The sequence below is a fragment of the Balaenoptera borealis genome (genome assembly GCF_965194805.1).
Source record: "Balaenoptera borealis genome assembly, chromosome: 21".
Classification (NCBI taxonomy): Eukaryota; Metazoa; Chordata; class Mammalia; order Artiodactyla; family Balaenopteridae; genus Balaenoptera; species Balaenoptera borealis.
In genome coordinates this window covers 32,178,696-32,206,330 of record NC_138880.1, presented here as the reverse complement: position 1 = coordinate 32,206,330, position 27,635 = coordinate 32,178,696, and the positions used below count along the sequence as shown (strand labels likewise).

Sequence of the window (27,635 nt, the reverse complement as noted above, 5' to 3'; positions counted from 1 at the left end):
ATCCCCTCCCTCTTGCATCTCCCTCCCACCCTCCCTATGCCACCCTTCTAGCTGGTCACAGAGCACCAAGCTGATCTCCCTGTGCTATGCGGCTGCTTCCCACTAGCTAGCTATCTTACATTTGGTAGTGTATATATGTCCATGCCACTCTCTCACTTCGTCCCAGCTTACCCTTCCCCTCCCTGTGTCCTCAAGTCCATTCTCTATGTCTGTGTATTTATTCCTGTCCTGCCCCTAGGTTCTTAAGAAAAGTTTTTTTTTAGATTCCATATATATGTGTTAGCATATGGTATTTGTTTTTCTGACTTACTTCACTCTGTATGACAGTCTCTAGGTCCATCCACCTCACTACAAATAACTCAATTTCGTTCCTTTTTATGGCTGAGTAATATTCCAATGTATATATGTGCCACATCTTCTTTATCCATTCATCTGTCAATGGACACTTAGGTTGCTTCCATGTCCTGGCTATTGTAAATAGAGCTGCAATGGACTTTGTGGTACATGTCTCTTTCTGAATGATGGTTTTCTCAGGGTATATGCCCAGTAGTGGGATTGCTGGGTCGTATGGTAGTTCTATTTTTAGTTTTTTAAGGAACCTCCATACTGTTCTCCATAGTGGCTGTATCAATTTACATTCCCACCAACAGTGCAAGAGGGTTCCCTTTTCTCCACACCCTCTCCAGCATTTATGGTTTGTAGATTTTGTGATGATGGCCATTCTGACCGGTGCAGTTTTGATTTGCATTTCTCTAATGATCAGTGATGTTGAGCATCAGATTGGAGTTGTAAAATCCAGCTTTATGCTGTTTAAGAGAGACATCCCTAAGCACCAGGACATGAACACGGATGAAAGCAAAACGACTGGAAACTGTCTAATGTGGAGCCACACCATCTACTGTTGCCAAACGGTTTGTAGTTCAGATTGCCCAGAGAATACCATTTTTTCACCCTGTTAGTGGGTTTGTTTTTAATCTGGTTTTCCATAACTTTTAAAAATTTACTTGTTTCAGCAGGAGTGGATTTACCGGCAGTATGCACACATTTGCGATAAGACTGATTTATTTCCCTTAGTCCCACTCTTAGAGAGATTTTTTTCCACGCCACTGGTTTCGAGCCTCGTCTGTTCATGAGATTAGATATTGCTTTCTCGTACCTTAACCCTCTCACAGCTTTTGGAAAGTTCTGTGTGACGCAAGACTAAAGGAACCCACAAGTGCACATTCCTGTGGGTAACTTTTCTTAATGCGTTTCCGTGTTGTAAATCGTACCCATCAGGCCGTAACACGAGGCAGCAGCATGGAATGCGGGAGACCTAGTACTTGTTTTTCTCGGCTCTATCACCAGGGGGCACCAAAGCCCCAGTAATCAGCAAAAGAGGCTCATTTGAGAAAAACCAGGCACCAAGGTGTAGACCTTGCACAGAGCATAGCGCCCAGCTGAAGGCCGTCTGTGAAATGACTGGACGCGGAAACGTCTCACTGTAAAAAATAAACTTTAAAACCAAGAAATCGGGAAAATTGTACCGATGAAAATTACTTCCCTCTCTAGTGATTTTATAGGTTACACGGAACTTAAAATATTTCATGTAGAAGATGAGTAAGTATATAGGAAATTATATGAATGAGTTATATTAAGTTCTTATATGAAAATACATGAATATATATAGAAAATATATAGAAAATTATTCTCTTATGCCATCTCATGAAATAATTAAAACAGTGATACACTGGATATATATTTGCTTCTTTCCCCTATTAATCTTCGTAAAGCTTGTTGGGCCTGAGTGTCTTCTATTAACAAGCTCTTTATTACGTGATTTCTAGCCAGGGGTACCTGGCTAGACTCTGTAGTTCACCAGAAAATGTGAGGCAACCATCACATCGTTAAAGCTGAGTAAGAGGATGGGTGACACGTAGTAGATGTGCAGTAACTAGTGCACATAGTTATAACTAGTGTTATGTATGTCCTGGTGATGGACATTGTAATGGATTTTGGAGCCAGCTAGACCTGTGTTCGAAACCCCTCCTAGTCTGACCTTGAGCTAAGTTTCCTGAACCTGTTTTTCCACATCTGTATCCCACATCAGTCCTGTTCCTTGGACGAGCCAAGAATTCTTGTCTCGGAGGCTGGCCCTTGCTACTCCCGGGGTCAGGATTTCTCCTCTGATACCCTGAAGTCCATTCTCTCGTCTCCTTCAGGTATCAGCTTGCACCCAAACACGCCTTATCCCCCTTCCCCGATTCTTCTTCTCCAGAGTACTTGTTATGACACAAAATACATCTTACTTCCTCATGTGTTTGCTAGAGATTCTCCCCACTAGACGGTGAGATCCATGAGAGCGGAAATTGTTTTTTCTGCTTTGATCACTGCTCCGTCTCTAGCGACTAGAACAGTGCCTGGCAAACAGGAGCACAGTAAACGTCTGTTGAGTAATGAATGACTCCCAGGAATGTTATGGCTGATGATAGTGTTTATAAATCACCTAGCATATAATAGCAGGTAAATTGTAGCTGTTATTATGAAATTCTGTTATATTGTAGACTCAATTTCTTGAGTCCTATTACAATTTGAACTTTTTTTAAACAAGGAGTCTTGAAATTAACTAGGTCATGACCATCTTTTTTCTTTTAATGACATGGAAGAAGGGTAAATGAGCATATGCCTATAGCCCAAAGTATTATTTTGTGAAACCTCACTTGCAATTTTGTGTGTGTGGCAGGAGCGTGTCATAAAAGCACAGGTACTGATATAGACCCACTGCCTTTCATAGGTTGCCTGGAGATCTTTTCTCATGGAATGTGCCTTCCTGGAAGGGGACTGACCAACAGGAGGCCTTAGATTTGGACGGCTTGGTCCCTCTGGCCTCCTGGAGTCATCCCAGCCAGGTAATACAGCTCACGTTTTATCCTGGAAGCCCTTCGGCATCACCAGATTTAGCACTTAATGCAGCTCCAAGACTATGTCACAGAAACAGACAGGTAAGCTCACCTGTTGGCTAAGACCATCTGCTCTTCCAGCAATTCTGTGGATGACTTTACGCTTTCCCTTGGAGCCCGAGCATCTCTCCGGTGGACGGGTCCCACCAGGGTCGGCCGCTGCGCTGAGCCAGCCGCGCTGAGCCTGGACGCAGCACACAGGTGATCTAAGCAAGCGACGGTCCGCAGGCGTCCACTCGGGGCGAGGAGTCCCCGCATCCAGCTTAGCCTTCCCGGCCCACTGCGCCGTCAGGGGGAGCGCCTTGGCCGCGTGATGCAGCGGGACGCGTGCAGTGGGCCCCCCACGCCCTCCCCCGCCTCCCACCCACTTCGGTGCGTTTATTCTGTCATTAGTAACCACTGCGATTACAATATTTTACTTCCTGACTCTATAACCGGAAAGATCTTAAAGGCAGGGCTGAGAACTCCCGGCTTTACTCTAAAAACAAAACAAAAACAAACTTCCCAAGAACATTTAAAGTGTTTGAGGTGCTGTCTGTATTACCACCTCACTCCACCCCAGGGTGCAAGCAAGCACAGTGTCTGGCCCATTACAGACGCTGCCTAATGCACACAAATCAGTGAAGTAAAAGCGGTGAAATCTGAGTAAGGTCTGTGGACTGTGCCAGTTCCCCAGGTTTTGATACTGAACTATAGTTATGTAAGATGTTACCGCAAGGGGAAGCTGAGATTAAGGGTACCTAGGACTTGTCTGTGCTATTTTTGAAACTTCCAGTGAACCGTAATAATTTTTTGAAGGATTAATAAAGGCCTTTAAACAATATATTTAGCCTCCTTCCTAACCAACACCCTTTGCAAAGCTGGAATTACTGTTAGGTTACTTGCCAGAAATGTACTTCTAATGAGCAGGGATGGGCAGGGAAAGGGCAGCTTCTGGAAGCTGCCAGCAGTCTGTACGATGAGAGGGGCATCTCATTACCAGAAGGGCGATCAGGGATCGTTACGTAGACAAACGACCAGTGGAGAGAAATAAGAATATCTAATGCACTGATTTTAAATACATACTTAGAACTTGCTAGAAAAGATGCTGAGTAAATACATGTTTAATTTCTTGATGGCTACGGTATAATCGAGTGTAAAGAGCTGGTGGGCAGTGAACTGCCAGCCTTTAAGTTGAAAGTTACAAATACTGGGAGACAGAACTGATTCAGGCTCCTCATCTCTCCTGACGAGGCCTCTGACACGTTACCTTGACTTCTGTAACTCCCTGGATACCGACCCACCGTGATACCGTTCCGCTGGAGGATCCTGCAGTTTTCTTAGCTCTCCCAAAACCACTGACCACGCTGAACCCTTCCTGCGCCCTGTGCCCCCAGAAGGAAGCAGTGGTTAAGGGGCCCCCGACCCTGGACCTTCTGAGAGCAGAACCATGCCCGCCCAGCCCGCGTCTTCTGAGAAATAATGGCATCCACCCCACCTCCGCAGGACTCTCTTATGTACCTGCCTCTAAGAAACCCAAGCCTCCTTCCTCTTCTGAGAAATCCTTCTGCAGAAATGGACGTTCTCCCCATTGCAAGGGCCAGGATAAAACCGCCTCCCCTTCATCGTCAGTGCATTTCGTCTCACGCACCAACTCCCAGTCAGCTTTATTCCTTGTTTTTTCCCTGGCCTTTCTTATTCCAGATGGTTAAAATGAGGGTAAATTTTTCTATGCTTTTCACAATCATTAATAAACTAATCTTCATGATCAAGCTAAGAGATTTTTTCCATTCTTAGGTGAAAAACATTGGTGCAAGACGCAGTATTTCACATCAAATGAAGTAACTACCTAAGTTGTTCTACCATTATAGGTAAAGGAAAAAAACTCTGCATCTTTGCTAAGAGACTTTAAAGTCTGTGAACCGTTCGGCGCTGTTCCCTCAACTCCCCTACATGCCCTACATTTCGTAGAAGTAATAAAAACCTGCTGTGTGCCAAGAATCCCAGGAGGTCCTTTTCCCACACGTATTTACTCCTCCCAGCACTTCTGGAAGAAAGTTATGATCATCCCCACGTTTCTGGCGAAACAGCACAGGAAGTACGGAGGGGCTTTCAGCTCTGGTGCAGACGCCAGGGTCTGAATATGGGTTTTACCACTAACTACCTTTCAACTCCCAGGTCCCTATTCCCAAGTGTACTCAACAGATATACCAGTGGGACATGCATCAACCAACGGGGCCAATTTCCTTCTACAGGGATAACTCACTCATCAGGCAACAGGCTGCAGAATCCAGAATTCTCGCTTTAACAAATCAAGCCAAGAGAAGATGTCTAAGGACTAAAGTTCTGATACAGCATTGCCCAGGTTCAGAGAAAACAAAAACAAAACCCAGCTGACCTCTTGTATTGTCCCAGATAAAATACACTTAGGTTAAAAATAACTAAGTTGCCCTCTAAATTCAACTTTCTGTTCTTTTGAGGGAGTATTTCTATTGTTTCAGTTGTCTGAGGTCACTGGGAAACATTCTTTTGAGAAACAGAAAGAAAAAGTAGGGTTCCCACTGCTCAGTGGGCTCACAAGGTCGTCCCAGGGGTCAGGAGTGCAAGGGCAGCGACCCTAACTGCCGACATGCCTGGGAGGCTGGGAGGCTGGGAGGCTGGGAGGCCGGGAGGCCAGGAGGCCGGGCCCGCCACACTTTCAAATGGAGCCAGCTGTCTATTTTGACCCGGTTCTTCATGAGCTCCACAGGCATCTTGAGTTTTTAAACTCAGGTCTGTGTGGTGACTTTCTAGTGTCACTTTATCCATCTTCTCAACCAGTCACGACCCCTTGGCTCTCACCAGAAGCCTGGCACTGGGAGAACCCAGGTCTTGGCAACCAGAGCAGCACTAGCCCAGCCCAGGTTGTCCAAGGCGTGAACAGAAGGAAGAAGAATCAGATCTAACGTCACCAGGAGCTCAAGAATGACAAAGGCGGCCCTTACAGAGAGCATTCACTGCAAGGCAGTCCCCATGGTCTGGCCACATTACAGAGACAATGACTTCGTTCACCATCAGCGTTTATTGGGCGCCTACTATGTGCAAAGCACTCTGCTAGGTGCTGGGCAAGATACAAAGATAAACCCACAAGACTGCCCTCAGAGAGCTTACAGTCTAGTATAGGAGCGCAGTCTCTGGAGAAGATCTTTTAGGTGTGACTGAACTCCCCTGACCCACCCACCAAAAAAAAAAAAAGAGGGGGTGGGAGGGGGGAAAAAAGAAAGGAAAAAAGAGAAAAACCTCAAGTTTACTAGACTTGGTTTCAGCCATTTTCTCTTAGTGCGGCAGCTTCACATAAAAAAAAGCATCGATCTGAAAGTCTTTTAAAATGCATACTTGTACTCATGAACAAAATTCACTTTCATTAGAAAAATGCTGAATATTTATTGCAATTAAGAAAATCCTCAAACATATCTTCAGTATTTTCATGAATTTTTTTCTTATGAATCTGTATTTGTAAAGTAAACAGTTTCCCAAATTGCATCAAAACATGCAACCACTTTTTGAAACAGATCTCTTTAAACCACTGGCAGTCACGTAAAAGGTACACAGGCTGTCTGCTAAAAGCAAGGGAAGCGTCTGAAATGGACAGATGTTTACTACCAAAATTCACAGCTTATGGTTTTTTCCCCCCCATAAACTCATTTCAGGTCAATTCAAAGCATTATAAAATAACACCTCCATTAACCTATACCCCCAAAGACCCAAAGCTTTAGACCATTAAGCTTTAGATAGAATAGTGAACAAACGTTCCTTGTGGCCTTCAAGCCTATCTCTTAGTTGCCAGACCCACCAAAGAGCTGTAAAATAATTCCAAAAACAGAAGCTCAAAATAACCCCCTTTTCCTATTACACCCTAAGGAATTTCTGAAGTTTCCTGTTATCTTCCTTTAAGCATAAAGGAACCAAATGTAATCAACTGGGGGAACAGAATCACTGATATAGCTGCTTGTCTAGGTTAAACTGCTAGAGAAAAGGAGCATGTAAGCACAACATCTTAAAATTAACTCATTTCTAAACATAATTACTTTAGATGAGTGTCTTGCAATTATTCTCTTCCCAGGATCATCCCTGGGCTCAGAGGTTTCTAATTAAAAGTGTGAAGCCTTGGGTCTTTGTGGAGACTTTCTAAGACTTCTTGAAAACACTGACGCTGAGGTCGATGATACGGTTATCAACTGAACACAGGTCCATCTTCTTCGTGCAGAATTACAGTGAACTTACAGAGCTGTGCGTACCCAGAAGTGAGCTCCTGGGAGGGGGGCTTCTCACGCCCGTGTTGGGGCACCCTCGTCCTGAGCACCTTCCCTTCACTCGTGAGTAAAAGCAAACGCGCCCACTGTGCTCGGGGCCCTTTCTACTCCTCTTTCCCACTGAACTCCGGAAAGTGGGTGGGCTCGGACTGAACAGTAACTGGAGTCAATTTCCACATTCATCCCCAGCAAACACAGATCCACGCATGCAGAGGCCCATGAACACCCAAACCAGCCCCGGGTCTCGCTAAGGCTGCAGGCTTCTTACGTGCACCCGCCTCAAGGAGAACACACCCAACTTTAAGCTTTGACGCCGACAGATTTTAAGTTTGTACAAACTATACAAGAAGTTAAATCTTCTGGGTGTAAAATCTAACAGAAATAAAGTCAGATCAATATGAATTATGTGTTGACTTGTCTTTCAATCATCTTGCTGCCGTCACATTACTGAGGAGCTTTTCTGTTCAATCTCTCTGCCAAACGGATTTTACAGACGTGTGTGGTATAAAAGAACTACTATTTAAGTTAACTAGTCCAACTCTGTCATTTTACAGATAAAGAAACGGAGACCCTGAAAACTTTAATGAAAAAGCTGGGAGCCAAACCCAGTCTAGCATTCCTGATACTGTACTTCTGACCTTCAACTGACCTTCACAGAACACAAACCCTTACAGGCAAGAGCTGTTCCAACCAATGCAATTAAACGGAGATGTATTTCATATGAAATAAGTATAACAAATGTTAAGCCACTAATGTAAGCTATTCTTAGAAAATATTAGCCCTTTTTGGTTACTGCTGATAGTATACCTACAGTGTTTGGTCTTGCTTTTAAGGGTGACTGATTTGTAGCTGCTTCCTTTGAGGATGCTTATTTGCCCACTGTAGGAAAAAATCATGTTAAATATGATCATATAATCAATCTCTAAGTAATTTTTACATACATTTGGATTCTTATACTTTTAACATGAGTATAATTAATTTATGCAGAGAATGAGTGAGATATTACCTCTATATAAATTGTTGGCAACTTGAAAATTGGTCATTTCCATACAGGATAGGAAATCTCTTCTAGGTAATAGAAAGGGCGTCCAGGGTAACAAAAAATATAATAAAAATTATATAAGTGAATTTTGACTAGTCTGTAATCGGAGATATAGAAGAAAGGATATGCTTAAAGAATGAGATCTGGGGTTCAAGGGTTAACACCCTTCCTTGCTAGCTATGTAATAACCCTGAAGCAATTCCACAAACTTCTGGGTCTGTTTCTTTATCTGCAAAGAGCTAACATCTGCACTACTTACCTCATTAGATTATTGAGGAGCCCATACAGTAAAATATATGAGAGTGCTTGTAAACGGAAATGCACACCGACAAATACTGATTATTATTACCCCAATAATTATTCAAATGTGGACCTAGAAAAAAAATTAAATAATTACCACTCAGTGGCACTAGGCATGCTCACTAGATAAACCATGCAAACAATTTCAACGTTCAATGGCAATGTTAAAATAAAATAAAAAAAATCACATAAAGATATAACACCAAGGAACTTGTTTAGAGAAAGCACTGAAAGACACACATTTGGTTGACTTAAGAGACTTTAAAATGATTTAGAATGATTTACAGCATATAAAGAGGTATTTAGTCTTTAGTGGAGAAAGTTGCTAGTCACCTGTCAGAAAAACAAGCATTGTGGGCATTCCTAAGACAAATGGAATAAAATTCATCACTTTTCGCTATTTTGTAAACCAGGCTTCTCACCAACAATTGTATTAATTTTTCCAGTATTCAGACATACCCTAAAAGAGATAATAGAGAATGTCTGCTTCTAAATCACATCCAATGTGAACTTGCATAAATGCAAGGCATAAATAGAGTTCTCACAACTCCACAGGCACCTGAAAGTTTTAACTACCCTCCATGCTCACTTCATATTCCATAAAGAATAATGGAAATACAGGGAATACTTCAAATATAAATATTTCACAAATCCTTCTCATGTGGCTGTCTTACTCTTATAATACTCCACTCTGATGGCCTTTGTTTGTTTTTGTTTGGAAAATTAAGTAGTACACTAACCTTTCCCTTCAAATATGCCTTTTGATGTTCATTCTTACACCAAAAAAAAAAAAAAGTTAACAACCCAAAACAAATAAAGATGCAAGGGAAGAGATAAACAAGATACAATCCATTAGGTATAAAAATATGCTGTTTCAAATTCAGAATAATTTAATAACTCTTCGTTATTTCATATGTATCTGGAAATGGGACAGATACATGTCCTGATCCTGTCACAAGAGGTAGAATTCCAGCATTTGGTACAACGTTCCAAGATAGGGTTAAAGTGACATTCCTGTTTCCCCTATAAAAAGATATAATAAACAGATGTCAGCAGAAACATTTGTAGTTCAATAAAAACGTTTTAATTCAAGCACTGAGGTATCAAACACTTTATTTTTAACCAGCTATTCCTAATTGGAATTCTAATCTACACACAAGTTTTTCCCAAGTCGTCTGAAATCCAAGACGATGCTGGAGAACACCAGCATTCTCACTGCAGGTCTCCCATAATGACCTACCTAAAGTCACTTAACAGTCATAGTTATTCGAGCCATCAACCAAAATGCTTAAATGAGTAAAACACAGAAAACAGAGAGATCTGAGCTAGAAATCAGGAGACAATGATCTGAAACCTAATTCTATCATTATCCAGATGGGCAAACCTGAATCAATCAAACTCTCTCAGGGCTGGAAACTTTTCATCTGCAAAACCAGGTTTGGTTAAAATAGCTCTCCCCTAAAATCCTTTCCAAAGTTGACCCACAGAGCTTAAGAGCTAAGATTGACCCAAAAGATCAGTCGTTCTAATTCCTTCATTTTGTATAAAAGGAAACTGAGGTTCAGAGAGGTTAAGGGAACCAAAACTAGAAACTTGAGTGTCAACTCCTAGAGCCACACGCGGCTTCCTCGTGCAGGTCCCCAGCAGCCTCCTCTGGCATCCCCGAAGGAGCCCTCGGACGGCCGGGTCGGCAGCCCAGGCTCCCTGCGCCCTTAAGGGCAGACGCCCCAGGCCCTGCTCGTCTGGCCATCACAGTTGCCATAACGCGAGAGAACTGGGCACGTTTTTAGACCTGGGTTTGCACGGTACTATTTCTACCCCATCTTCCAGTTCACATCTGTATAAATACTTTTCTTCTCTCTCAACTTTTCTTTTTAGCTGTTTTTCTTCAAAATAAAAACACATCACGTCTTTCTCTCCCCTTCATGTAACATCACACGTAAAAAATGACAAAGAATTGCTCACTTGAGACCATTTCCATCGTCAAAGAAAAAATACTTTGTTTTCATATCTTTCAACAGCAGCTTTGGATTATCACCTCTCAGAACAATCTTGTCCCACAGAACAACCTGGTTCAGAGCCTACGTTAAAATAAAAATTAATTAGATAATGCAACAGATACAGCATCTCTGTCACTTCAAAAGTATGTTAAGCGAAGAGTTTAATTTATATGAATGAATCCAACTTTGAGGGAACTGCTAAAATCTTAAAGCAGACAAAATGGTAACAAGTGGATAGATACAGGAGTGCAACTTCTCCTGGACAAAAGAAAGATACTTCCCTAAAGGAAATCACCCCTTTTGCCAAGGCAACTGTATTATTTAGAGCCCTCAAAGTTTAATGCAAGGTTCTAGACTTATGTGCTCTCCAGAGTGAGGCCCTACGAGAAACAGAAGGCACTAGAATCCCTAGAAGGGAAGCATTCTTATAAATCACTTTTCCCTGTAAAATTTCTGAGACCCTCCAACTCTGTGGCCGCTGCACGGTGCCAGGGAAACAGAGAGAACTAATCCCTGTAGATCACACTGCTAACACAGGTCACTGCTGCTAGACTATCTCATGAAAATTTATGTATCTCCAAGGTTTTTAAATTATCAAGGAATCACTAAAGAAATGAAGCCTTTTTAGGTTTTTTTTTTTCCTTTAAATTAAGAAAACATAGGCACATTATTGTTTTACTACGGCAAAATCCTAGAAGTCAGACAATTCTTTTAAGCCACTGCTTTGACATATCATAAACAAGTTTCGCTTGGAAAATTAGAGTTACGAAATGGAGAAAAAGCACATTTGTAACCACTTCTAAACGCCAAGAAATGTGTTCTTAGGAAGCTACCATCCATTAGCTTGTGAGGCCAACTGCTCAGCATTAACTGAAAAGAAATGTGGAACAGTCAATTTCTAAAGAGGGGTGCAAATCTTCACCTTCAACCCTCCAACATTAAACAGAAACATCAAGACTGAAGAACACAGAATCAAAGATATGCCAAAGTAAAATGACTTTTTATGTATATTTATTCATTCACCAAAGCAGTGATCTGTCCAATTCCAAACTGTATTAACTTACTAGCCATGCTGGAGTAAATCAGAGTTATGAATCTGACTCAGGTATATCCATCACCAAGAAGGTGACATATTTATTTGGATCATGTGCTGAGACTTGCAGAATACTTGTGCTTACAGCTGTCACTCTTATCTTCAGAGCAGCTTTTTCTGTTTAACGCTTTGTTGATTCTCAAGGGCAGGGATCAAAACTTATTCAACCCAATATTCTTACTGCCCAACAAAGTACCCTCCATAAAAGATATGCTCAAAATAAATATACAAAGAATTGAAGGGCTAATGATTCCAGTCAACTAATCAAAGCCATCAACAAATAAAGCTGATTAATTTGTCATCCCTGGAAAATGAATATACAGTTCAAATACAATATAGAAGTAGACTCACCTCTTAACTACGAATTACCTCAGGCTATGCTGGTAACAAAACATAAGGGTAACTCAGCTAAAAACAACACAGAAGCACATTTTGACTCCACAGGCTTCACCTTTTGGAGTTAATGCACATATCAGAATCATTCACCTTACACTTTTAGGACCTAAGAAGATTTCTGTGTTATCAATATGCTATATAAATATTTTAATCCTTACTCTTACCTGCAACAAAAGCTCTAAATCAGACTGGACTAATAAATTTCAGTCACAAACTAATAGTTTTAATAATGTTATAATAGGTTTTAATCTAATAGTTTAATAGCTTTTAACTATAAAACTTCTAATCAACTCTAATTTATGATTAAAAAGACTACTTTAAGTGTTCAAACTGATGAGTCCTGTACAACTCAAAACAAAGTAATGTATTTCTCAATATAAATTAATTGTAGATATATGGCTTAATAAAAGACTATCAAAACAGCTCACATCATGTATTAAAAGAGGAAAAATAGAAATATTTAGATGGATTTTAAAATAATCTAAGAGACGATTCACAAATTAGTTATCTTTACAGCTTTTGATTACATATCTGGGTAACAGAGTTGTAAGCACAGGTTACAAATTTCACTGATTCAAGTATCTTGCCGTCTATCTCTAATGGTAGCTGTGGAGAGAGACTATCTTAGCTTAAAGAGGACTTAGCTGAGGAGTAATTCGACCTTCTCATTTCCTCATATACCCATAGTTCAGCAACATCCTTTTGGAGCTTATCACTGGAAATAGTCTCCAAAGATTTTTGATAACGAATTATTTTGAACACCAACCCCAAACTATGCATCTTTACTTACAAATTACGTACGTGATACACATTACTATCATCGTTAGATATATTATTATTGATAGCGAATGTAAATGTGCATTTCAAATAGTCCTCTTGACTAATGCTAAACTGTTCTCAGCCAACTATTTACTGGATCTCTGATTTGTTTTAATCCTTTAACGTGCTGAGCAGCTCAAGAGGAGCAGACGCGTCAGCTCGGCCGCCTCCCGGTCGCTCGCACGCGTCTGCACCGTTAGCATTCTCTTCAATCTGTGACTTCTTTGAAAGAATTTTTTTTAACCATTTTTCCATTTGTGAGGATTAGTTTATTTAAAACTAGACGATATAATCTACTCAACTGGGTACACACTGCACAACTTTGCAAAGTGCTGAAAGTGAATGAATAAATGTATGTAGCAGGCTGACCTCTTGCCCTACAGAATCCTCCCCCTTCCTCCAGAGAAGGTGCATGTTTTAGGAGGCGTGCGACCATCTGACTTAAGGACCGAGTATGAGTATCCTTGTCAGTCCACAGAGTGAGTATCAGTAAAATTTCACATCTTTTCCCTCTTATTTTAAATTGAGAAATACATAAATGGACTTCTGGTTTCCAGTATGGCACATGAGGAGCTTGGAAGTTGCCACTCCATCCTAACACCAAGTAAAAAGCTGAACAAACTGAAAATTTGGCAACTCTTCTTAGATGCATAAGAAAAGAAACAGTAGCTCTTAATTGTTTTCCTTATTTATCTAGGCATTACCTTGCTTGCACCCCACTCTTGGGAACCACAATGCAGGGGGGCTGTAGAAGCAGACAGAAAAACAAAAAAGACAAAAGCTACCAAAGGAGATAAAGTTTTCTTAGTAGAGTCACCTTTCCATGGGCTTGTGATTTTTACTAAATTACTCAGGTCAGATATTTCGAATATATAAAATTTATATTCTTTTCTAAAGAATGAGGTTTTAAATAGCTACGAAAATACTTCTATACATATACTTACATTATTTTTTGTTGAATATTCGGCTGATAAATAAAGAAACAACTGCTTAACATTCCAATCAAATATATTTTCTAGATGTATATAAATTAAGGAATATATAAATCATAAAGCAGCATACAACTTTAAAACAGATTTCAGTTATTCTTAAATTAATTATTCATAGCAATACTGATACTAAAATTAAAAAAAAAAAAAAGGAGAGGTGGCCCAGAAACATACTGGGCCTCTAATTTAATAAAAATATATAGAAGATGATATATTGTAAAATCCAGCTCATTCCAAAGTCAAAAAATATCAGTGAGATTATCAGTATCCTGCCCTGCTCCTCTAAGCACTACTACCTGAGATACTTTGATTAATATAAACTTAACCGAGAAACACAAAATTTAGTTTTCTGTAAAATCAACGCACTAAGTCTAAGAGAAAGAGGACTTAGTATTTCAAGCACATATGATGCCACTGGAGTTCTGAGTATAACCACTCACCACAATACAACTTAATGTTAAGCAAAAGTGAACTAGGATCAAGTAATTAAACCAAGTACGGTAAATTGTACAGATCATTTTTGCACATAGGCCAGGAGAGATCAAAATGTCTCAACCCATGAAGTGCTTTAGTAAGAGTACGCAGCTGAATACCAATTTGGTTTCATCAGTTTGTACCCGAGTGAAAAAAACTCACCAGGATTAATTACAAGACTGGTGTCACTGAGAAATGAACTGAGTTAATGTTTGGATTTTATTAAGCATCATATGTAAATGGATAAGTCATTTTATTATACCCGTTTATATACTAACAGCTACATGTTCATGACGTTCCACTCTTAGATATGCGTATCCACTAAGAATCACTATTTTAGAATTCAGAAGTCTTAAATATCTCTTTATAAAAACAGGTACAATTTCAAGTTTTAGCAGACATAATAAGAAAATCTAAACTACAAATGATGAAATTGAGAATACATAAATATAATAGTTGAGGTATCAGGAAATTTCACTATAATTGCCCACATACACAAAGTTCCAACTTTCACACTAGCTCCAAACTCTCTCTCACTAGCTTAGATTTTTTTTTTTTTTAAAGACATGAAGACTTAAAAGCAAAAGTTTAACACAGGACTTTTCTGATGGTGTACTGTGTTTCCTAAAAAAGTGCCTAGAGAACTAATTCCTAGTCTACTTCTAAACCTAGTAATTTATTTCTAAAAAAATCAAGTTAAAAGTAATTCCAGGCTAGTAAAGAGACATGTCAGGTAAACTCCGCAGGTAGATAATCTGCTTCCACTGTTCAGATAGTTGCTTTACACAAGTTCAGACAGTTCAATCTCCATAACCAATTTTAATCCTGGGGTCTTAGAAAGGCAGATGACATCCCAGAAGTGGCAGGTAACAATGCTGCCGAGATAGTAATCTAAGACCCTAACAGAAGGTTAAACTGGCCCAGTGATCAGAGGTGTCAAAAGGTGGAAATTCAAAATAAAGAGAAAATATTTAAATCACCTCCATTTTAAATAACTCTTTTAATTGTTACAATTTCTCTGACTCTTATTATAAAAGTACTTATAAAAAGAGCGATAATGGCAAAATGCCAATATGGTTTACCAATAATCATTTGACAATGACCTTCTGAATCACAGCAGATGCAATTCACTTTTTCAACATATGTTTCCCTCTGCTATCACAAAACATGGACATATTCTTTGGGATTGTACATGAAACGTTACATCTAGGTAGGCTGAGTAGTGGTTACATTCTTCCCTCTTTAATCTAAATGATCTAATTTTATTTTCTTTCCTAAATACAGATTCAAACTCTCTTGTAGCTTTAAATCTATTTAATGTTTCTGTGAAGAATTTAAAGTGTGTTCACACAATAATAACTCATCAATCTATAAATACAAGTTTTCTCAAGGTTGAACGAGGAGGTATTAACACGGCTATACTGATGAAAACAGGCATAAAAATTTCCAAGGTTTGACTGATTCAATGGATAAACATACTTATTGTCCCCCAAATCACTAAATATGTATATCATTGTAATACTAGAGAAAGAGCAATGAAATATTTTCTAAAAAGGATATCAGCAGTTATATCAAATGTAATGAATCCCAGATCACTTCTTTCTCTAGGTCCAGTGAAGTCTTCTACATTTTTTCTAGAAATAAAGATAATAGTTTCATCATCTTTCAAACATAACAGCATACAAAACTCACAAAATTCCTTACATAAGTGAAAGACAGGGTCTAGCTGTATCCCACAAAGAAACAAGGAAAAATCAGAGAAACTTGTGTGACAACAGAAACATTCTAATCCACTATAAAAGTAGGTCTTCAGCTATTTTCATTTACCTTCAAAGAACCCCTAACAAAACCCAGGGGGAGAAAAAAAGTGCTCCAAGAATGTGGAAATACTCGATGTCAAGTAATTTGGTAGACTGGGTAGAAGAAAATTACATTTGACTGCAAGGTGGTATGGAAACCAAGATTAAATGAACAACTACTATTCACTGAGCACGTACTATGTATGTGTCTGGGTCAGGGCCACTATGTGTTTTTGACAATTATCTCAATCCTCACAACATGCCTACGAGTTGGGTATTACTTCCACTTCAGAAAAAAGGAAATGAAGACCCAGGAAGGTAGGAAGCTTGCTCAAGATTCACAGTAGCTAACAACTGTTCAGTGTGTACCATGAGCCAACCTCTTCTAAGCCCTCCCAGAGCAGACAGCGCTCGTGACGTCCAGCCTGAGTCTATAGGAATCTAAAAAACAGCACCTAACAAACATCAATGCAGGGAGGAAAAGAAAAAAAAAAAGTGGGGAATAGGCATTAGATGACTGGCTTGTTGGCGTTTGTGACTCAGAAATAAAACTAAGGTTGAAGACGAGGGAGCATTTGTTGGAAGATGGCACAGATAAGGACACGAGAACCACGGGGGTGGGGGGGAAGCTACGAATCGAAGAAAGTGCCAGAGAATAAAAATTAGCATGAAAAAAAAATAGGCATTAGCGAAAGGACAACGTCATTTCAAAATTCTACTTCGGGCATTTTCGCAGATTTATTCAAGCGGCTGGCCCTTCACAAATAAAATTAAAAGCACGCCGCCTGGGAGCGCAGATCCCCTCCTGCCAACTTCGCAGGCGCCGCGGGTACCTTCGGCGGCGGGACGAGGGGGACGGACCCTGCGGAGGGGCTGTCGGGGGGCGAGCCGGGCCGGGAGCGCCCGGGACCCCGAGCCCCGCGCCGGCGGGGGTGCGGCCGGGCGGCCCCGCTGGGCTGGTGTGGTGCTCCCTCATTGGCCGGGCGCGGGCGAGGGAAGTGAGGCACAGGAAGCAAGCGGAGGCAGCGACCCGAGCAACGCTCGAAACGAACATTTAAGAGCAAGCCCGGCAAGGAGCGGCGGAGGGTGGGAGCCGAGGGAGCGCCCCCAAGGGGTCCGCCCGGGGGCGAAGGCCGCTCGGGGAGACGGGGAGGGGAGGGGGCCCGCGCGGCAGCCCGGCCTCGGCGCCCCCCGCCCCGGCCCGGCCCGGACGCCCGGCCCCGCCGCCCGACCCCGGCCGTACTCACAGCATGATCCTCGAGACGTGCAGCCGCACCGGGACGCTCCGGTCTTTGAAGGCGGTGGTGATGAAGCAGCCGAAGGTGAGCGCCGCCATCACGCTCAGCGAGAAGGCGAACAGCGAGTTCGCCCGCGACAGCACCGTGTTCATCGCGGCCGACGCCCCGAAACCCGCTCCCCACGCACACCCGGGACCCCGTTCCGGCAGCGGTCCACCTCCCTGTGAGCCGCGCCGCCTGCGCCGCGCGTTCCGGGGGCGGGGAGGCGCGCGCTGCCGCGGCCCCGCCTCCTTTCCGGTTCCCGGACGCGAGAGAGCGCGCGCGCTCCCGCCGCCTGGACACACCCACCAGCGGGCGGGACGCAACGAACCGGAGAGCCGGAGCCGCGCGGGGGCCCGCCCCTCCGCGCGCGGCCTGGCGCCGCCACCAATCAGCGACCAGCAAGGGAGGGGCGGGGCTTCGCCGCGGAAGGCCCGCCTCCTGGGCCCTGGCTTCCCCTCGTTTGGCCGGGGGCTCGCCCACCGTCCTTTCCCCGCCTTTACGGCAGGTGCTCTGGGGCTGCGGCTTCCTGGGTGCTTAGGTTCCGTCGATTTGCACTTTAAACCAGCAGCGGGGCCAGGTAGTTTGGTTTGTGTCCTGACGTGTCGCGTTTGGAAGCAGCGCTTTAGAAGGCGCCGAGTCGTCCCCTTTGTCGAACCTGGTCAAAGTTAGAACTTCGGCTTTTTGGGGGGGCGTGGGAGTCTTTACTTTCCACGCCCAACCTTAGACCAGTTCCTATTAATGCTTTGCCTTCCAGCGGCCGCTAACGCTGTGTTAGCCGATAAGGATGCTGCTACCCAGTTTAAATAGTCCATTTAACAAGGTGTATCGGGGAGCTGAAAGGATGACCTCACTAGGTCCTTAGGATCAAAGGTGGTGGTGGCTGTGGAATCGCTATGTCGCACGAAGTATAATTTAAGTTTTATTTACATAAAATATTTAATATGTATGATATATAAAGAAGATATGTACTATAAAACACATAAACTTACAATTTAACGTTAGCAAGCCATCCATACATAATGGCCCTGAGGGGCCGTAGGGTTCATAACAGTGCCGGTCCCTGAGCTTAAATATACTGTCTGCCAACACCTTTGTTCCTTTTGCAACGAGGCTGGCTTTTTTGTACTTATAAAAATGGGATTCAGAGGGCCCAGGAATCCGCTGAAATTAATTTTTTTTAAAAATTCTCTGTCCGTAAACCAGAAGAGTTTACGAACAGCTGAGATACCTGCAAACCAGAAAGTGATGATATGATCCTGATGCTGGCTTATGTTGTCTATCGTTGAGCCCTTGCTTCTTTGCATTATTCATTAATCACTCAGTTTTCATACAACCATGCATTTAGAATTATTACTAAGTGCCTGCTGATCCAGGTAGTGTTCTAGGCTTTGAGAGTACAGGACTAATAAGGCAAAGTCCCTGCTAAACTGGAGCAGAGCCAAGTAATGAAAAACGGATAAACTATGAACTAAGGAGAGATCCTTAGTTGAGTTAAAACCCTAAATTTTTATCTTCCAGGCAGCCAGAGGTTATTCAGTAAAGCAACGATTTATTGAATACTTGGCACAGTGCATAAACAAAACAATTAGGTATTCTTATTACAGGATGACTTAGAGAAGGGATGGTTGTTAAACAAAACAAATAGGTATTCTTATTACAGGATGACTTAGAGAAGGGATGCTTGTTGTTACAGGTGTTGATGTCCAAGGAGAGTATTCTAAAAGATACAGGACTGCAAGTATGGGTTTATGTAAGAGATACCAAGCAGTCTGGTCCAGCTGAACAATGTATGTATAAAGCATTAGGTGGAAAAGAGTCTGGAAAGGTATATTAAGGGCCTTTTGTAGAAAACCTGGCCAAGGAGTTAGGATCTTATATCACAAGAAATTACATGTTAAACAAGAGTGGCATCACTGAACAGACAGCCATTTATAAGTTACATGTAGAGAGTAAGTGCCTGAGGTCGACCACAAAGGGACAAAAAAAAGAAAGACCGATAGGGACATTTCAGAGTCAAAAATCTATGATTTAGCAATTGCTTAGATAGGGGTGTGTGCAAAATATGGTGGAAAGTAGATTGTGAAAGCACAAGTGAAATTACTATTATTATTATGACACCATGGCTTGAACTTGAGTGACTGGGAGTTCCAAAACCACATGCAAGTCCACGATAGAAGCAGAATAGGGATGGGGTGGGGAATTCTCTTATTCTGTTGTAATTCTCCCATTGTTTCTTTGGATTGTCTAGACACTTAATCATACCATGTACATTAGAGAACACTTTACCTTTTCCTTTCCAGTTTTTTAATTTCTAATTGTATTCTCTTGTCCATCGCAGTAGCTAATATTTCTAACAAAATCCTCAGTAATGGAGATAATTGGCATCCTTTCATTTCACCAGCAAGTAAGATAGTGGCTTTGTGATGTAAGTGTTGTGTGTGTGTGTGTGTATCATATTGATATCTAGGAAATACCCATTAATTCCTTTTTTATTGAGAGTGTTCTTTAACATGAATGAGTGTTGAATTATTTTCACCTGTGTTTTCTGTATCTTTGGATGTGATCGCATAATTTTTCTCCCTAACTCTATGCCATAGACTGAATGTTTGTGACCGCACCCCCCCAGATTCATATGTTGAAATCCTAACTCCCAGTGTGATGGTATTAAGAGATGGAACCTCCAGTAGGTGATCAGATCATGAGGGTGGAGCCCTCATAAGTAGGATGAGTGCCCTTCTAAAAGAGACCCCAGAGAGGTCCCTTACCCCTTCCTTCACGTGGGGACTCAATGAGAAGACTGCCAGTCTATGAACCAGGAAGCCAGCTCTCACCAGACACTGAATCCAGCGGCACCACGATCTTGGACTTCTGAGCCTCCAGAACTGTAAGAAATGAACTTCTGTTATTTATAAGCCACCCAGTCTATGGTAATTTGTTATAGCAGCCAGAACAAACTAAGACACTCTATTAATATGATGGATTATATGAACAGATTTCCTAATATTGAACCATTGCACATTCCTGGAATAAACTCCACTTGGTCATGATGAATTAATTTTTAATATGATCTTGGGCTTTCTTTTCTAATTGTTCTTTTAAGTTTTTGCCATAAATATCCATAAGTGAAATTGATCTGTGTTTTTCTTTTTTGGTCGTAATATTATACTCAGATTAGAAAATGAATTTGTAAGTTTTCCTTGTTTTTCTATGCACTAGAATATTTAAGTGGCACTTGGATTATCTGATCTTTAAAAATTGGGTAGAAATTACCATGAGATGCTACTCTTCTTTTTTGATGGTTATTGATTGTTCATTATAATTACCTATATGTGTGCTTTCTCCCTTTTTTATTATTTTAATTAGTATTTTTTCTATGTTGAATTTTTTCAGAGAACTATCTTTTACATTTCCTAATTAATTCTACAGTTCTTTGTTTTCTTATTCATTAATTTTTGTTTTTAACATTATCAACTATTTCCATTCCATTTTTCCTTGGTTTTCTAGCTTTAAGGATTAGATATTTAATTGATATATTTTCATTTTTACTGTTGTGATAACCACTTTAGCTGTATGCTAAAATTTTTGATCAGTTGTGTTTAAATTTTGTATTTCTCTTCTGAGGGGTAGCTTAATTGTGTGTGTGTGTGTGCGTGTGTGTGCATGCACGCACGAGCTACATTTCCAGGAGGAGGGACCTTTTTCCTTTTGATTGTTTTAAATTGATGTCTGATTTTATTTCATGTAGACAGAGAATGTTGTTTCTACTCTTTGGATTATTAAGGTCTTCTTTGTGGCCTAAAATGTCACTTTTGTGAATATTCAATGTGCACTTGAAAAGGTTACATATTTTCTGCTAACGGTATACAGAGCTTGATATATATCTATGAGATCTATCTTATTGATTATGTTATCTATGTCTTTTATATCCTTATTAACTTTTTGTTATCTTTGTTTTCTTGGATTGAGAGAGATGTGTTAAAGTCTCCAAATTCTTGTGTTTTTGTCTGTTTCTCCTCTCATCTTTATACTTCCTGCTTTATAAAATTTGTTAAGTAATAGTATGTCTTCATTATGAATGGTAGTCTTTAGCATCATAAAGTATTCTTCTTTTACTCTTAATGCTTTTCGATCTGAGTTCTAGCTTGTCAAATGCCAAGATTGCATGGAAGGAAATTGAGGCTGTTATTCATCTAAAATAATACTGTAGACCTCAGTTAAGGTGTAGCACTTTTTGACTAAATGTCTTCTCCTCTTTGATAATTTCTACTGAGAACCTGATGGCAGTTATGAGAGGAACAGTTGGAGTGCTTTGTCAGCACTTGAATAAATAGGGAGTGGTCAACTGGGGAAGACATGCTTAGTTATATTTTCCAAGAGTAGGAAGAACCACAGGATAAAGGTAAAGTTTCCATCTGTTTATTTGCAAATAATTATTCTTGTGTAACACTGAGCCAAGAAGAAGGAAGAGGAGTAGCTTAGGGAATACTTTAAATAAAGCTGTGTGCACATGGGCAGTTAGGCTGTGGAAAAAGTAGATAAACCTGAAGAGACAGCATTGTAATCACATGTGCTGTTGTTCAGGATGTGTACAGTGCCCCAGAAGCACCAGGCTACCCAAGGAGGTTGCTGTCGTGGAGTATGTTATAGGTCTGACCCACTGAGGGCTCCCATTAGAATGATTTTTCATCAAGGGACTATAGATTATACTGTCCATCATGGAGAGTCATACATTTTTCTATCCTTTTCAATGTCCAGGACAGAACCTTGTACCTAGTAGATGCTCAAAGAATTCTAGTTGAATTGAGGTGCCCTGAATCCATAAACTATATTTTTGAAGAATTTTCACAGAAAAAATACCCATGTCATACACAAATAACAAGTATTTAAAGTATAAATTGGTAAAATGGTATCAAGTGAAAGCTAACTTGGGTATAAAGGCCGAGGACAAATTGTACAAGGCTTGAATGCCAGGGTGATAAGCTTGAACATCATCCAGGAGACAGCTGGAACCTTTGGGAATTTTAGGTCATTTGAATATAAAGACCATGGGGTCTCTAGGTAGATAAGTAGTTTCTTAGGGAAGAATGAGACTGCCAGCGGGTCAACCGGGTGAGAGATTATCGCGGTAGTTCAGACGTGAGATGTTGAGCATGTGACTCAAGGCGAGTGCAGTGCAGATGGAGGGAAGGAGCAGGTACATCTGTGAATTTCCCTATGATTTCATCCATAGCCTCTAGGTTTTTACTACACTGAGAGTATTTCCAAGGACTCTGGGAAATATCCATATCAAGTCGTTCAGCCCAAATTCCAACCCTGGCACCAATTCACTGGCATTTCATGGATGCAGTTTCATGGAGGACTGTTTCATGGATGAAGTCAGGAGATGTGAGACTCGTGGGTCAGAGACTAAGGACTCTGTGACTTGTGACACAGCAGGCAGCACGAGCATCATGTTTGAATTGGTTCTTCTTGGCCTCCGAGTCCCTCAGGGGTGACACAGAGGGCCCGGATGTCAGCTGTGCCCACATCATTTGCATTTTTGCTGAGGAATGTTAAGCTTGAGGAACCTACCCTTTTATAGCAAGCAGTAAGCAAGGAGACATCACCTCCTCCCTGAAGGTTGCCCACTGCAAACACAACTCGGGAAATGGCCTGAGTAAAGAGAAGTCAGGGCTTTGCATGGTTGGCATACCCAGCAAAACGTGCGTGAACACAGAGGTTCAAAGACTTCTCTCCCAGTGCGTGGATCCAAAAGTTGTATGTGTTTCAAATTGCGATAAATGACAAATAGCCTTCAAAAGGTTGTGCCCGTTTACCCTCCCAGGCACAGTTAACAACCATGGAGTTTTTGGTTTTTATGCTGAGCTGATTGCCAGTTTGCATTTCTGAATGTAAGGTTACAGATGAAATATGTTTATCGCTCATTAGTATTTTCTGTGAATTGCCTCTCCAAAATTGTCAGCACCCTTTCTGCTATGAAATGCTGTCTCTGCCACTTCCTTGATTTTTCTTGCCTGATTTTCAAGACCTCAGAGCTCTAAGTCCAGCCCACGTTGCCAAATTTGTCTCTCCAACACTCACCTTCTCCCCTAGCTCCCAGTGCCTTGATCTGTCAGCCTCCTTAGGCCTTAACTCTTGTTCCTTCACTTAGAACGCCTGCCCCTTCTATTCTCCCCCTCCACTTTCTTCCCATCTTTTAGGTTCCAACTCAGGCTTCCCTGCCTCTTCCAAATATTCCTTGACAAGTTCTACTTACCTAGATTTCACTGCTTTGAGCTCTTTCGGAAACGTCTTTACATAAACCGGAATTGATAACTTAATTTTATGTTATAATGAATTTTTATGGTTACATCGTCTGTGTCACCCTTACCTCCTAGGTTTGATTGCATGGATCTCTGACTTCTTCTTTTATATCCTATATAGAGCCTCTTGGAGTACATATTATCGTACGTGTATCTAACCAAACAGATAGCTTCAAAACTATTTTTTTCAAGATATTTGTTTGGTTAATGACTGTTAAATAGACCATGCCAGTCTTATAATTCCAGCAGTTCTATTCCTATGCATTGCTTTAAAGAGAGAAAACCAGAAAAACAAAATGCTTAAGCAGAAGGAAAACCACTTTCTGGGCATTTGAGGGGACAAAGGACTATGTAATTTAAACAAAACAAAACAAAACAACACCTGTTGCTTTCAGGTCATTTTGTGTCTGTTAAAGTTTTTCCAAGCATGACTCCTATGGCACTAAGGAAATTTAAGAATATGTTTCAATTTTTGTTACAGTATGTAGTTTATTTTCCTTGTTACTTACATGAAAATTACCTGTTCAGCCCAGGGCCCTTGGAGTGAAGCAAAGAAGCAAATGTTTCCACTCAGGAGGCTGTGGGGCTTTTATAAAGTTCATCGTCAGCCTCTAGAACATTCCTCCAAGCAGCCGCTCTTCCATACTTTTGTCCTTCCATTGTTGTCACTCTTTGCATCTCGGCTTTGCACTCTGGGTCTTCGTTCCTGTCTCGGGCCCTCCTTTGTCAGGCTTGCTTTTTGAACCTAGCCTTTCGATCCACTGTCTTTGGCCCACCTGTGTGCTGACTCTTAGCCTGCGTGACAGGTTAGTGTGTGGGTTCCAAGCTGCCTGCCCCTCGTGCACTGGCCAGGATAGTTTATGGAGCTTCCTTGGTCGGGGCAGGGCAGTTAATTGGAAATTATCCCAGAGACCCTTGGTTTCTGTGGATCTAAATGTCACCCTCCCAAGGAAAATGAAAAACAAGAAGTCCTTCCATATTCTCTAGACAATCAAAGACATCCAAAAGTTATTGGGATTCTTTGGATAGAACAGGCAGTTGATATCCAACTTCTCTGCTCACAGCATCTAGACGACTGTCCTTTCAGGAGAGTGAGAAGCTGCTAGTGAAGCTGTGGCATTCTCTTAGTTGAAGAGCCTGGTCAGCTCTTCCCTCTTCCTGGCCTCCTCAGACCCTCCCAGAAACCCACTGTTCCAACTGTATCTCTAACATGCTAGACATCTGGCCACTGGAAAATCCAGCTTCTAATTTGTATCCCTGCAATCACTGCACACACATGCCAAGGAAGCTCGTCCCAGCTGAGGTAAAGGAGCCTGAGAAAGAGCTGTCAACCTCAGGCCAGCTTTGGGGCATCAGGTCCTAGTATGGAGTTGGCCCAGTACCCTGCTATGATGAGGGCAGACCACCAAAGCTCTAAAGTAAGATCCAGAAATTCAGACCATGCCTGGTGAGGTTTATTACTTCTTTCTCCTTTGAGTTCTCTTTAGTATAGAAAAGTTTCTGGATACCCACTGGCAAACAAAGCCAGCTGTACCTGGGATGGATATAAACGGGGAAAATCATTATGGGAACTGTGTAGAAGGGTTAACTCAATAGGCCTGAGACTGCTGCCCTTAGAAGTACCTGCTTGCAGGGTTGGCCCTTGGCTGGCATCTGGGGACTTGGCTGGTAAACGGTTCCCTGAACTGGTATAAAACTTCCCCTAAATGATAAAAGCGGCTCACTCTCCCTAAACTGTCGGTAGAACCAGTGTGGTTCGTGCCACACCTGCTTTCCTTCTGAGAGTCTGGAATACTGGTACGTGCTAGGCAGAGGGTGACTTCATGACGATTCGCCTGTAGAAACCCTGGGCACTGAGTCGAACGCTCCCCCGGCGGACCGCACTGCACATGTGGTCGCGATCCCCAGCTGGAGGAATGGAGCACATCCTGTGTGACTGCACGGGGCGGGGGGGTCCTGGACGTCTGTGCCTGGTTCCCCCAGACGGCTTCCCATGCACAGTTGCCCTCGGCTGAGTGTGTTTTGTAATCCTTTCAGTGTCATACACCTTGGCTGTGAGCATGACTGTATACTGAGTCCTGTGTGTCCTTCTAGAGAATCACCGAAACTGAGGGGACCCCGACACAAGGACTATCTCCCATGTTATAAATTTTCACATTTAGAAAGCCCTGAAGGATTTCTACCAAAACATATGAAAACAGCCCCACTCTGTTTTGTAAGGGGAGTTGCTGTCGTTTGGTTTCTATCCTCAGTCCTGCACGTGCACTGGGTCTGCTGTTCCGGCCCGTGCTGTCCACACACTTTGACCTCCCGCCCCTGGCACTTACCCCAGCTGGCCTTCAGGTTCCTTGCCTTTGCCACTCTGCTCCCAGTGCCTGCCTTGGGCCCTGCTTGTCGTGTCAGCTCATGGGAGCACATTTGCCTGGGTTCTTGACCTTGAATTACCTGCTCAGTCCTGATTTTCACAGTCTTCTGCCTCCTCACGTGTCCGTGGCATTGGATGGAGATGGCTTTCACCGCTCCTTCTTCATCACCGGGCGATGAAGCGGCCTCATCAGATCATCTGATCGCCCTGCAAGAGGAGTGAATTAGGCAAAATCCGTAATTCCAGCCAAGTTCATCATTCTTTGTGTGAACCCATAGCACCTTCATGCTCCTTATTTATGTATGTAAAGCTGAAAAGAATTTAAAATCAATATATATATGTAACAGAGAAGGTTAGAAAACTCAGGGTAATACCTAAAACTGCTATTTTTTTCTGAGATTTTTTTTTTTAGCTACTGAGAATACCTTAAAAAGTTAAAAATCCATGTAGAACTCTATTATTCTATCTTAGTAACTTACAAAAAAGGAATAAGGAAATATTTGAATTCTTTACATCCTTACTTTGAAAGGTCCATTCTGAACAAACAAAATTGTTTCAAGAGAACTTATTAGATTTTGGCTTCTGGGTGCTGGAGTTTGTTCAGATTTTTTGTACTGTTACATTTCTCTGAATCCTTATATTGGAAGGAAGTAAAAAGTACCATTCAAGGGATGTGAATATACTACTAAAACTGGAATTCGTGAAGCACAGATTCTACTTCTGTGGTTTAATCATGAGTCATATTGCGTGAATCAGTTCATAAGTGTATGATATTGTAGGAGCAGGTGGGGAAGCAAAGAACTTGTGACCTGGAATAAGATCTGTTAACAGACGCTGAGAAGATGATCATGCCACGTGCACTGACTTAACCATATCAGCAGGCAAGACCCAGCGCCCCAAAGACAGCTGTGGTTCGGGTGCCAGTCAGCATATGGGATTTGAGTTGTACATGAACCCTTTGCGTGTCTTTCTGCCCTTATGCTGCTGATTTGTATAAGACACGTTTCACTGTAAGTTATCATATTTAGCAGCTGGTAGTTTTTGTGACAACCTTCGTGGGAAAGATCCCAAGTGATTCCTGACACCAAGTGATTCTTGACACCAAGATCCCTAGAAGAAAGTGGTGAAAGGTGTCTTCCTTCTTTCCTCAAACAAATATAAAGAAAAAGCAAAACTTCAGTCAATCTACAAACTACATTTCTTCACTTTCTATCTTCATTGAGGCTTTGAACGTAGATGTGGGTACAGAGAGGGACCCACATGACACTTGTACTTCTCTTTGGTTCAAAGGCTTACGGTGAACTTATAATTCTTCTACCAAGCCTAGAATTAATGTTTCTAAGGTAAGAATTATTTCTTATGTGTGTAACACGTTTGAAAATTTATTTAAAGGTTTAGGGAGAGAGTTGCTGGAATAAAACATGTAGATGATGGATATCTGAGAATATACCTTGATCATTTACATTAATTCTTAGTGAAATAACTCCTGGTAAATCTTTTTTCTAACGTTGGGTTTTCTAGCCACATAGCCTTGATGTATTACATGTACTCCTTGGGCTTGATTTT

The 27,635-nt window shown here is 41.6% G+C and overlaps 2 protein-coding genes across 2 annotated transcripts in view; one reads left to right on the top strand and one right to left on the bottom strand.

The window, feature by feature from the left end:
• Nucleotides 1–8,793: 8,793 nt before the first annotated feature.
• On the bottom strand, nt 8,794–17,656 carry SPCS3 (signal peptidase complex subunit 3). Its single transcript, XM_082374624.1, has 5 exons — nt 17,370–17,656; nt 15,884–15,957; nt 13,805–13,881; nt 10,518–10,633; nt 8,794–9,575 (listed from the first exon to the last, which is right to left on the bottom strand). Exons 1-5 carry the CDS (start codon nt 17,510–17,512, stop codon nt 9,443–9,445), a joined length of 543 nt encoding a protein of 180 aa, XP_082230750.1. The 5' UTR covers nt 17,513–17,656; the 3' UTR covers nt 8,794–9,442.
• Nucleotides 17,305–27,635, top strand: part of ASB5 (ankyrin repeat and SOCS box containing 5) — an 87,439-nt gene continuing 77,108 nt past the window's right edge. The window contains exon 1 of the mRNA XM_082374602.1: nt 17,305–17,444. The gene's annotated coding sequence lies outside the window, so the exon portion shown is untranslated. The remainder of the gene's footprint in view (nt 17,445–27,635) is intronic.

What these genes read in the sequence shown, in the direction of transcription:
- SPCS3 (XM_082374624.1), bottom strand. Translation starts at nt 17,512, where the DNA reads ATGAACACGGTGCTGTCGCGGGCGAACTCGCTGTTCGCCTTCTCGCTG. An exon ending in CACGTCTCGAGGATCATGCT is followed by an intron (nt 15,958 to 17,369) that starts GTGAGTACGGCC and finishes CTTTATTTCTAG; the next exon opens with AAAAAATGTAGAAGACTTCA. An exon ending in TACATTTGATATAACTGCTG is followed by an intron (nt 13,882 to 15,883) that starts ATATCCTTTTTA and finishes TAATTTATATAC; the next exon opens with ATCTAGAAAATATATTTGAT.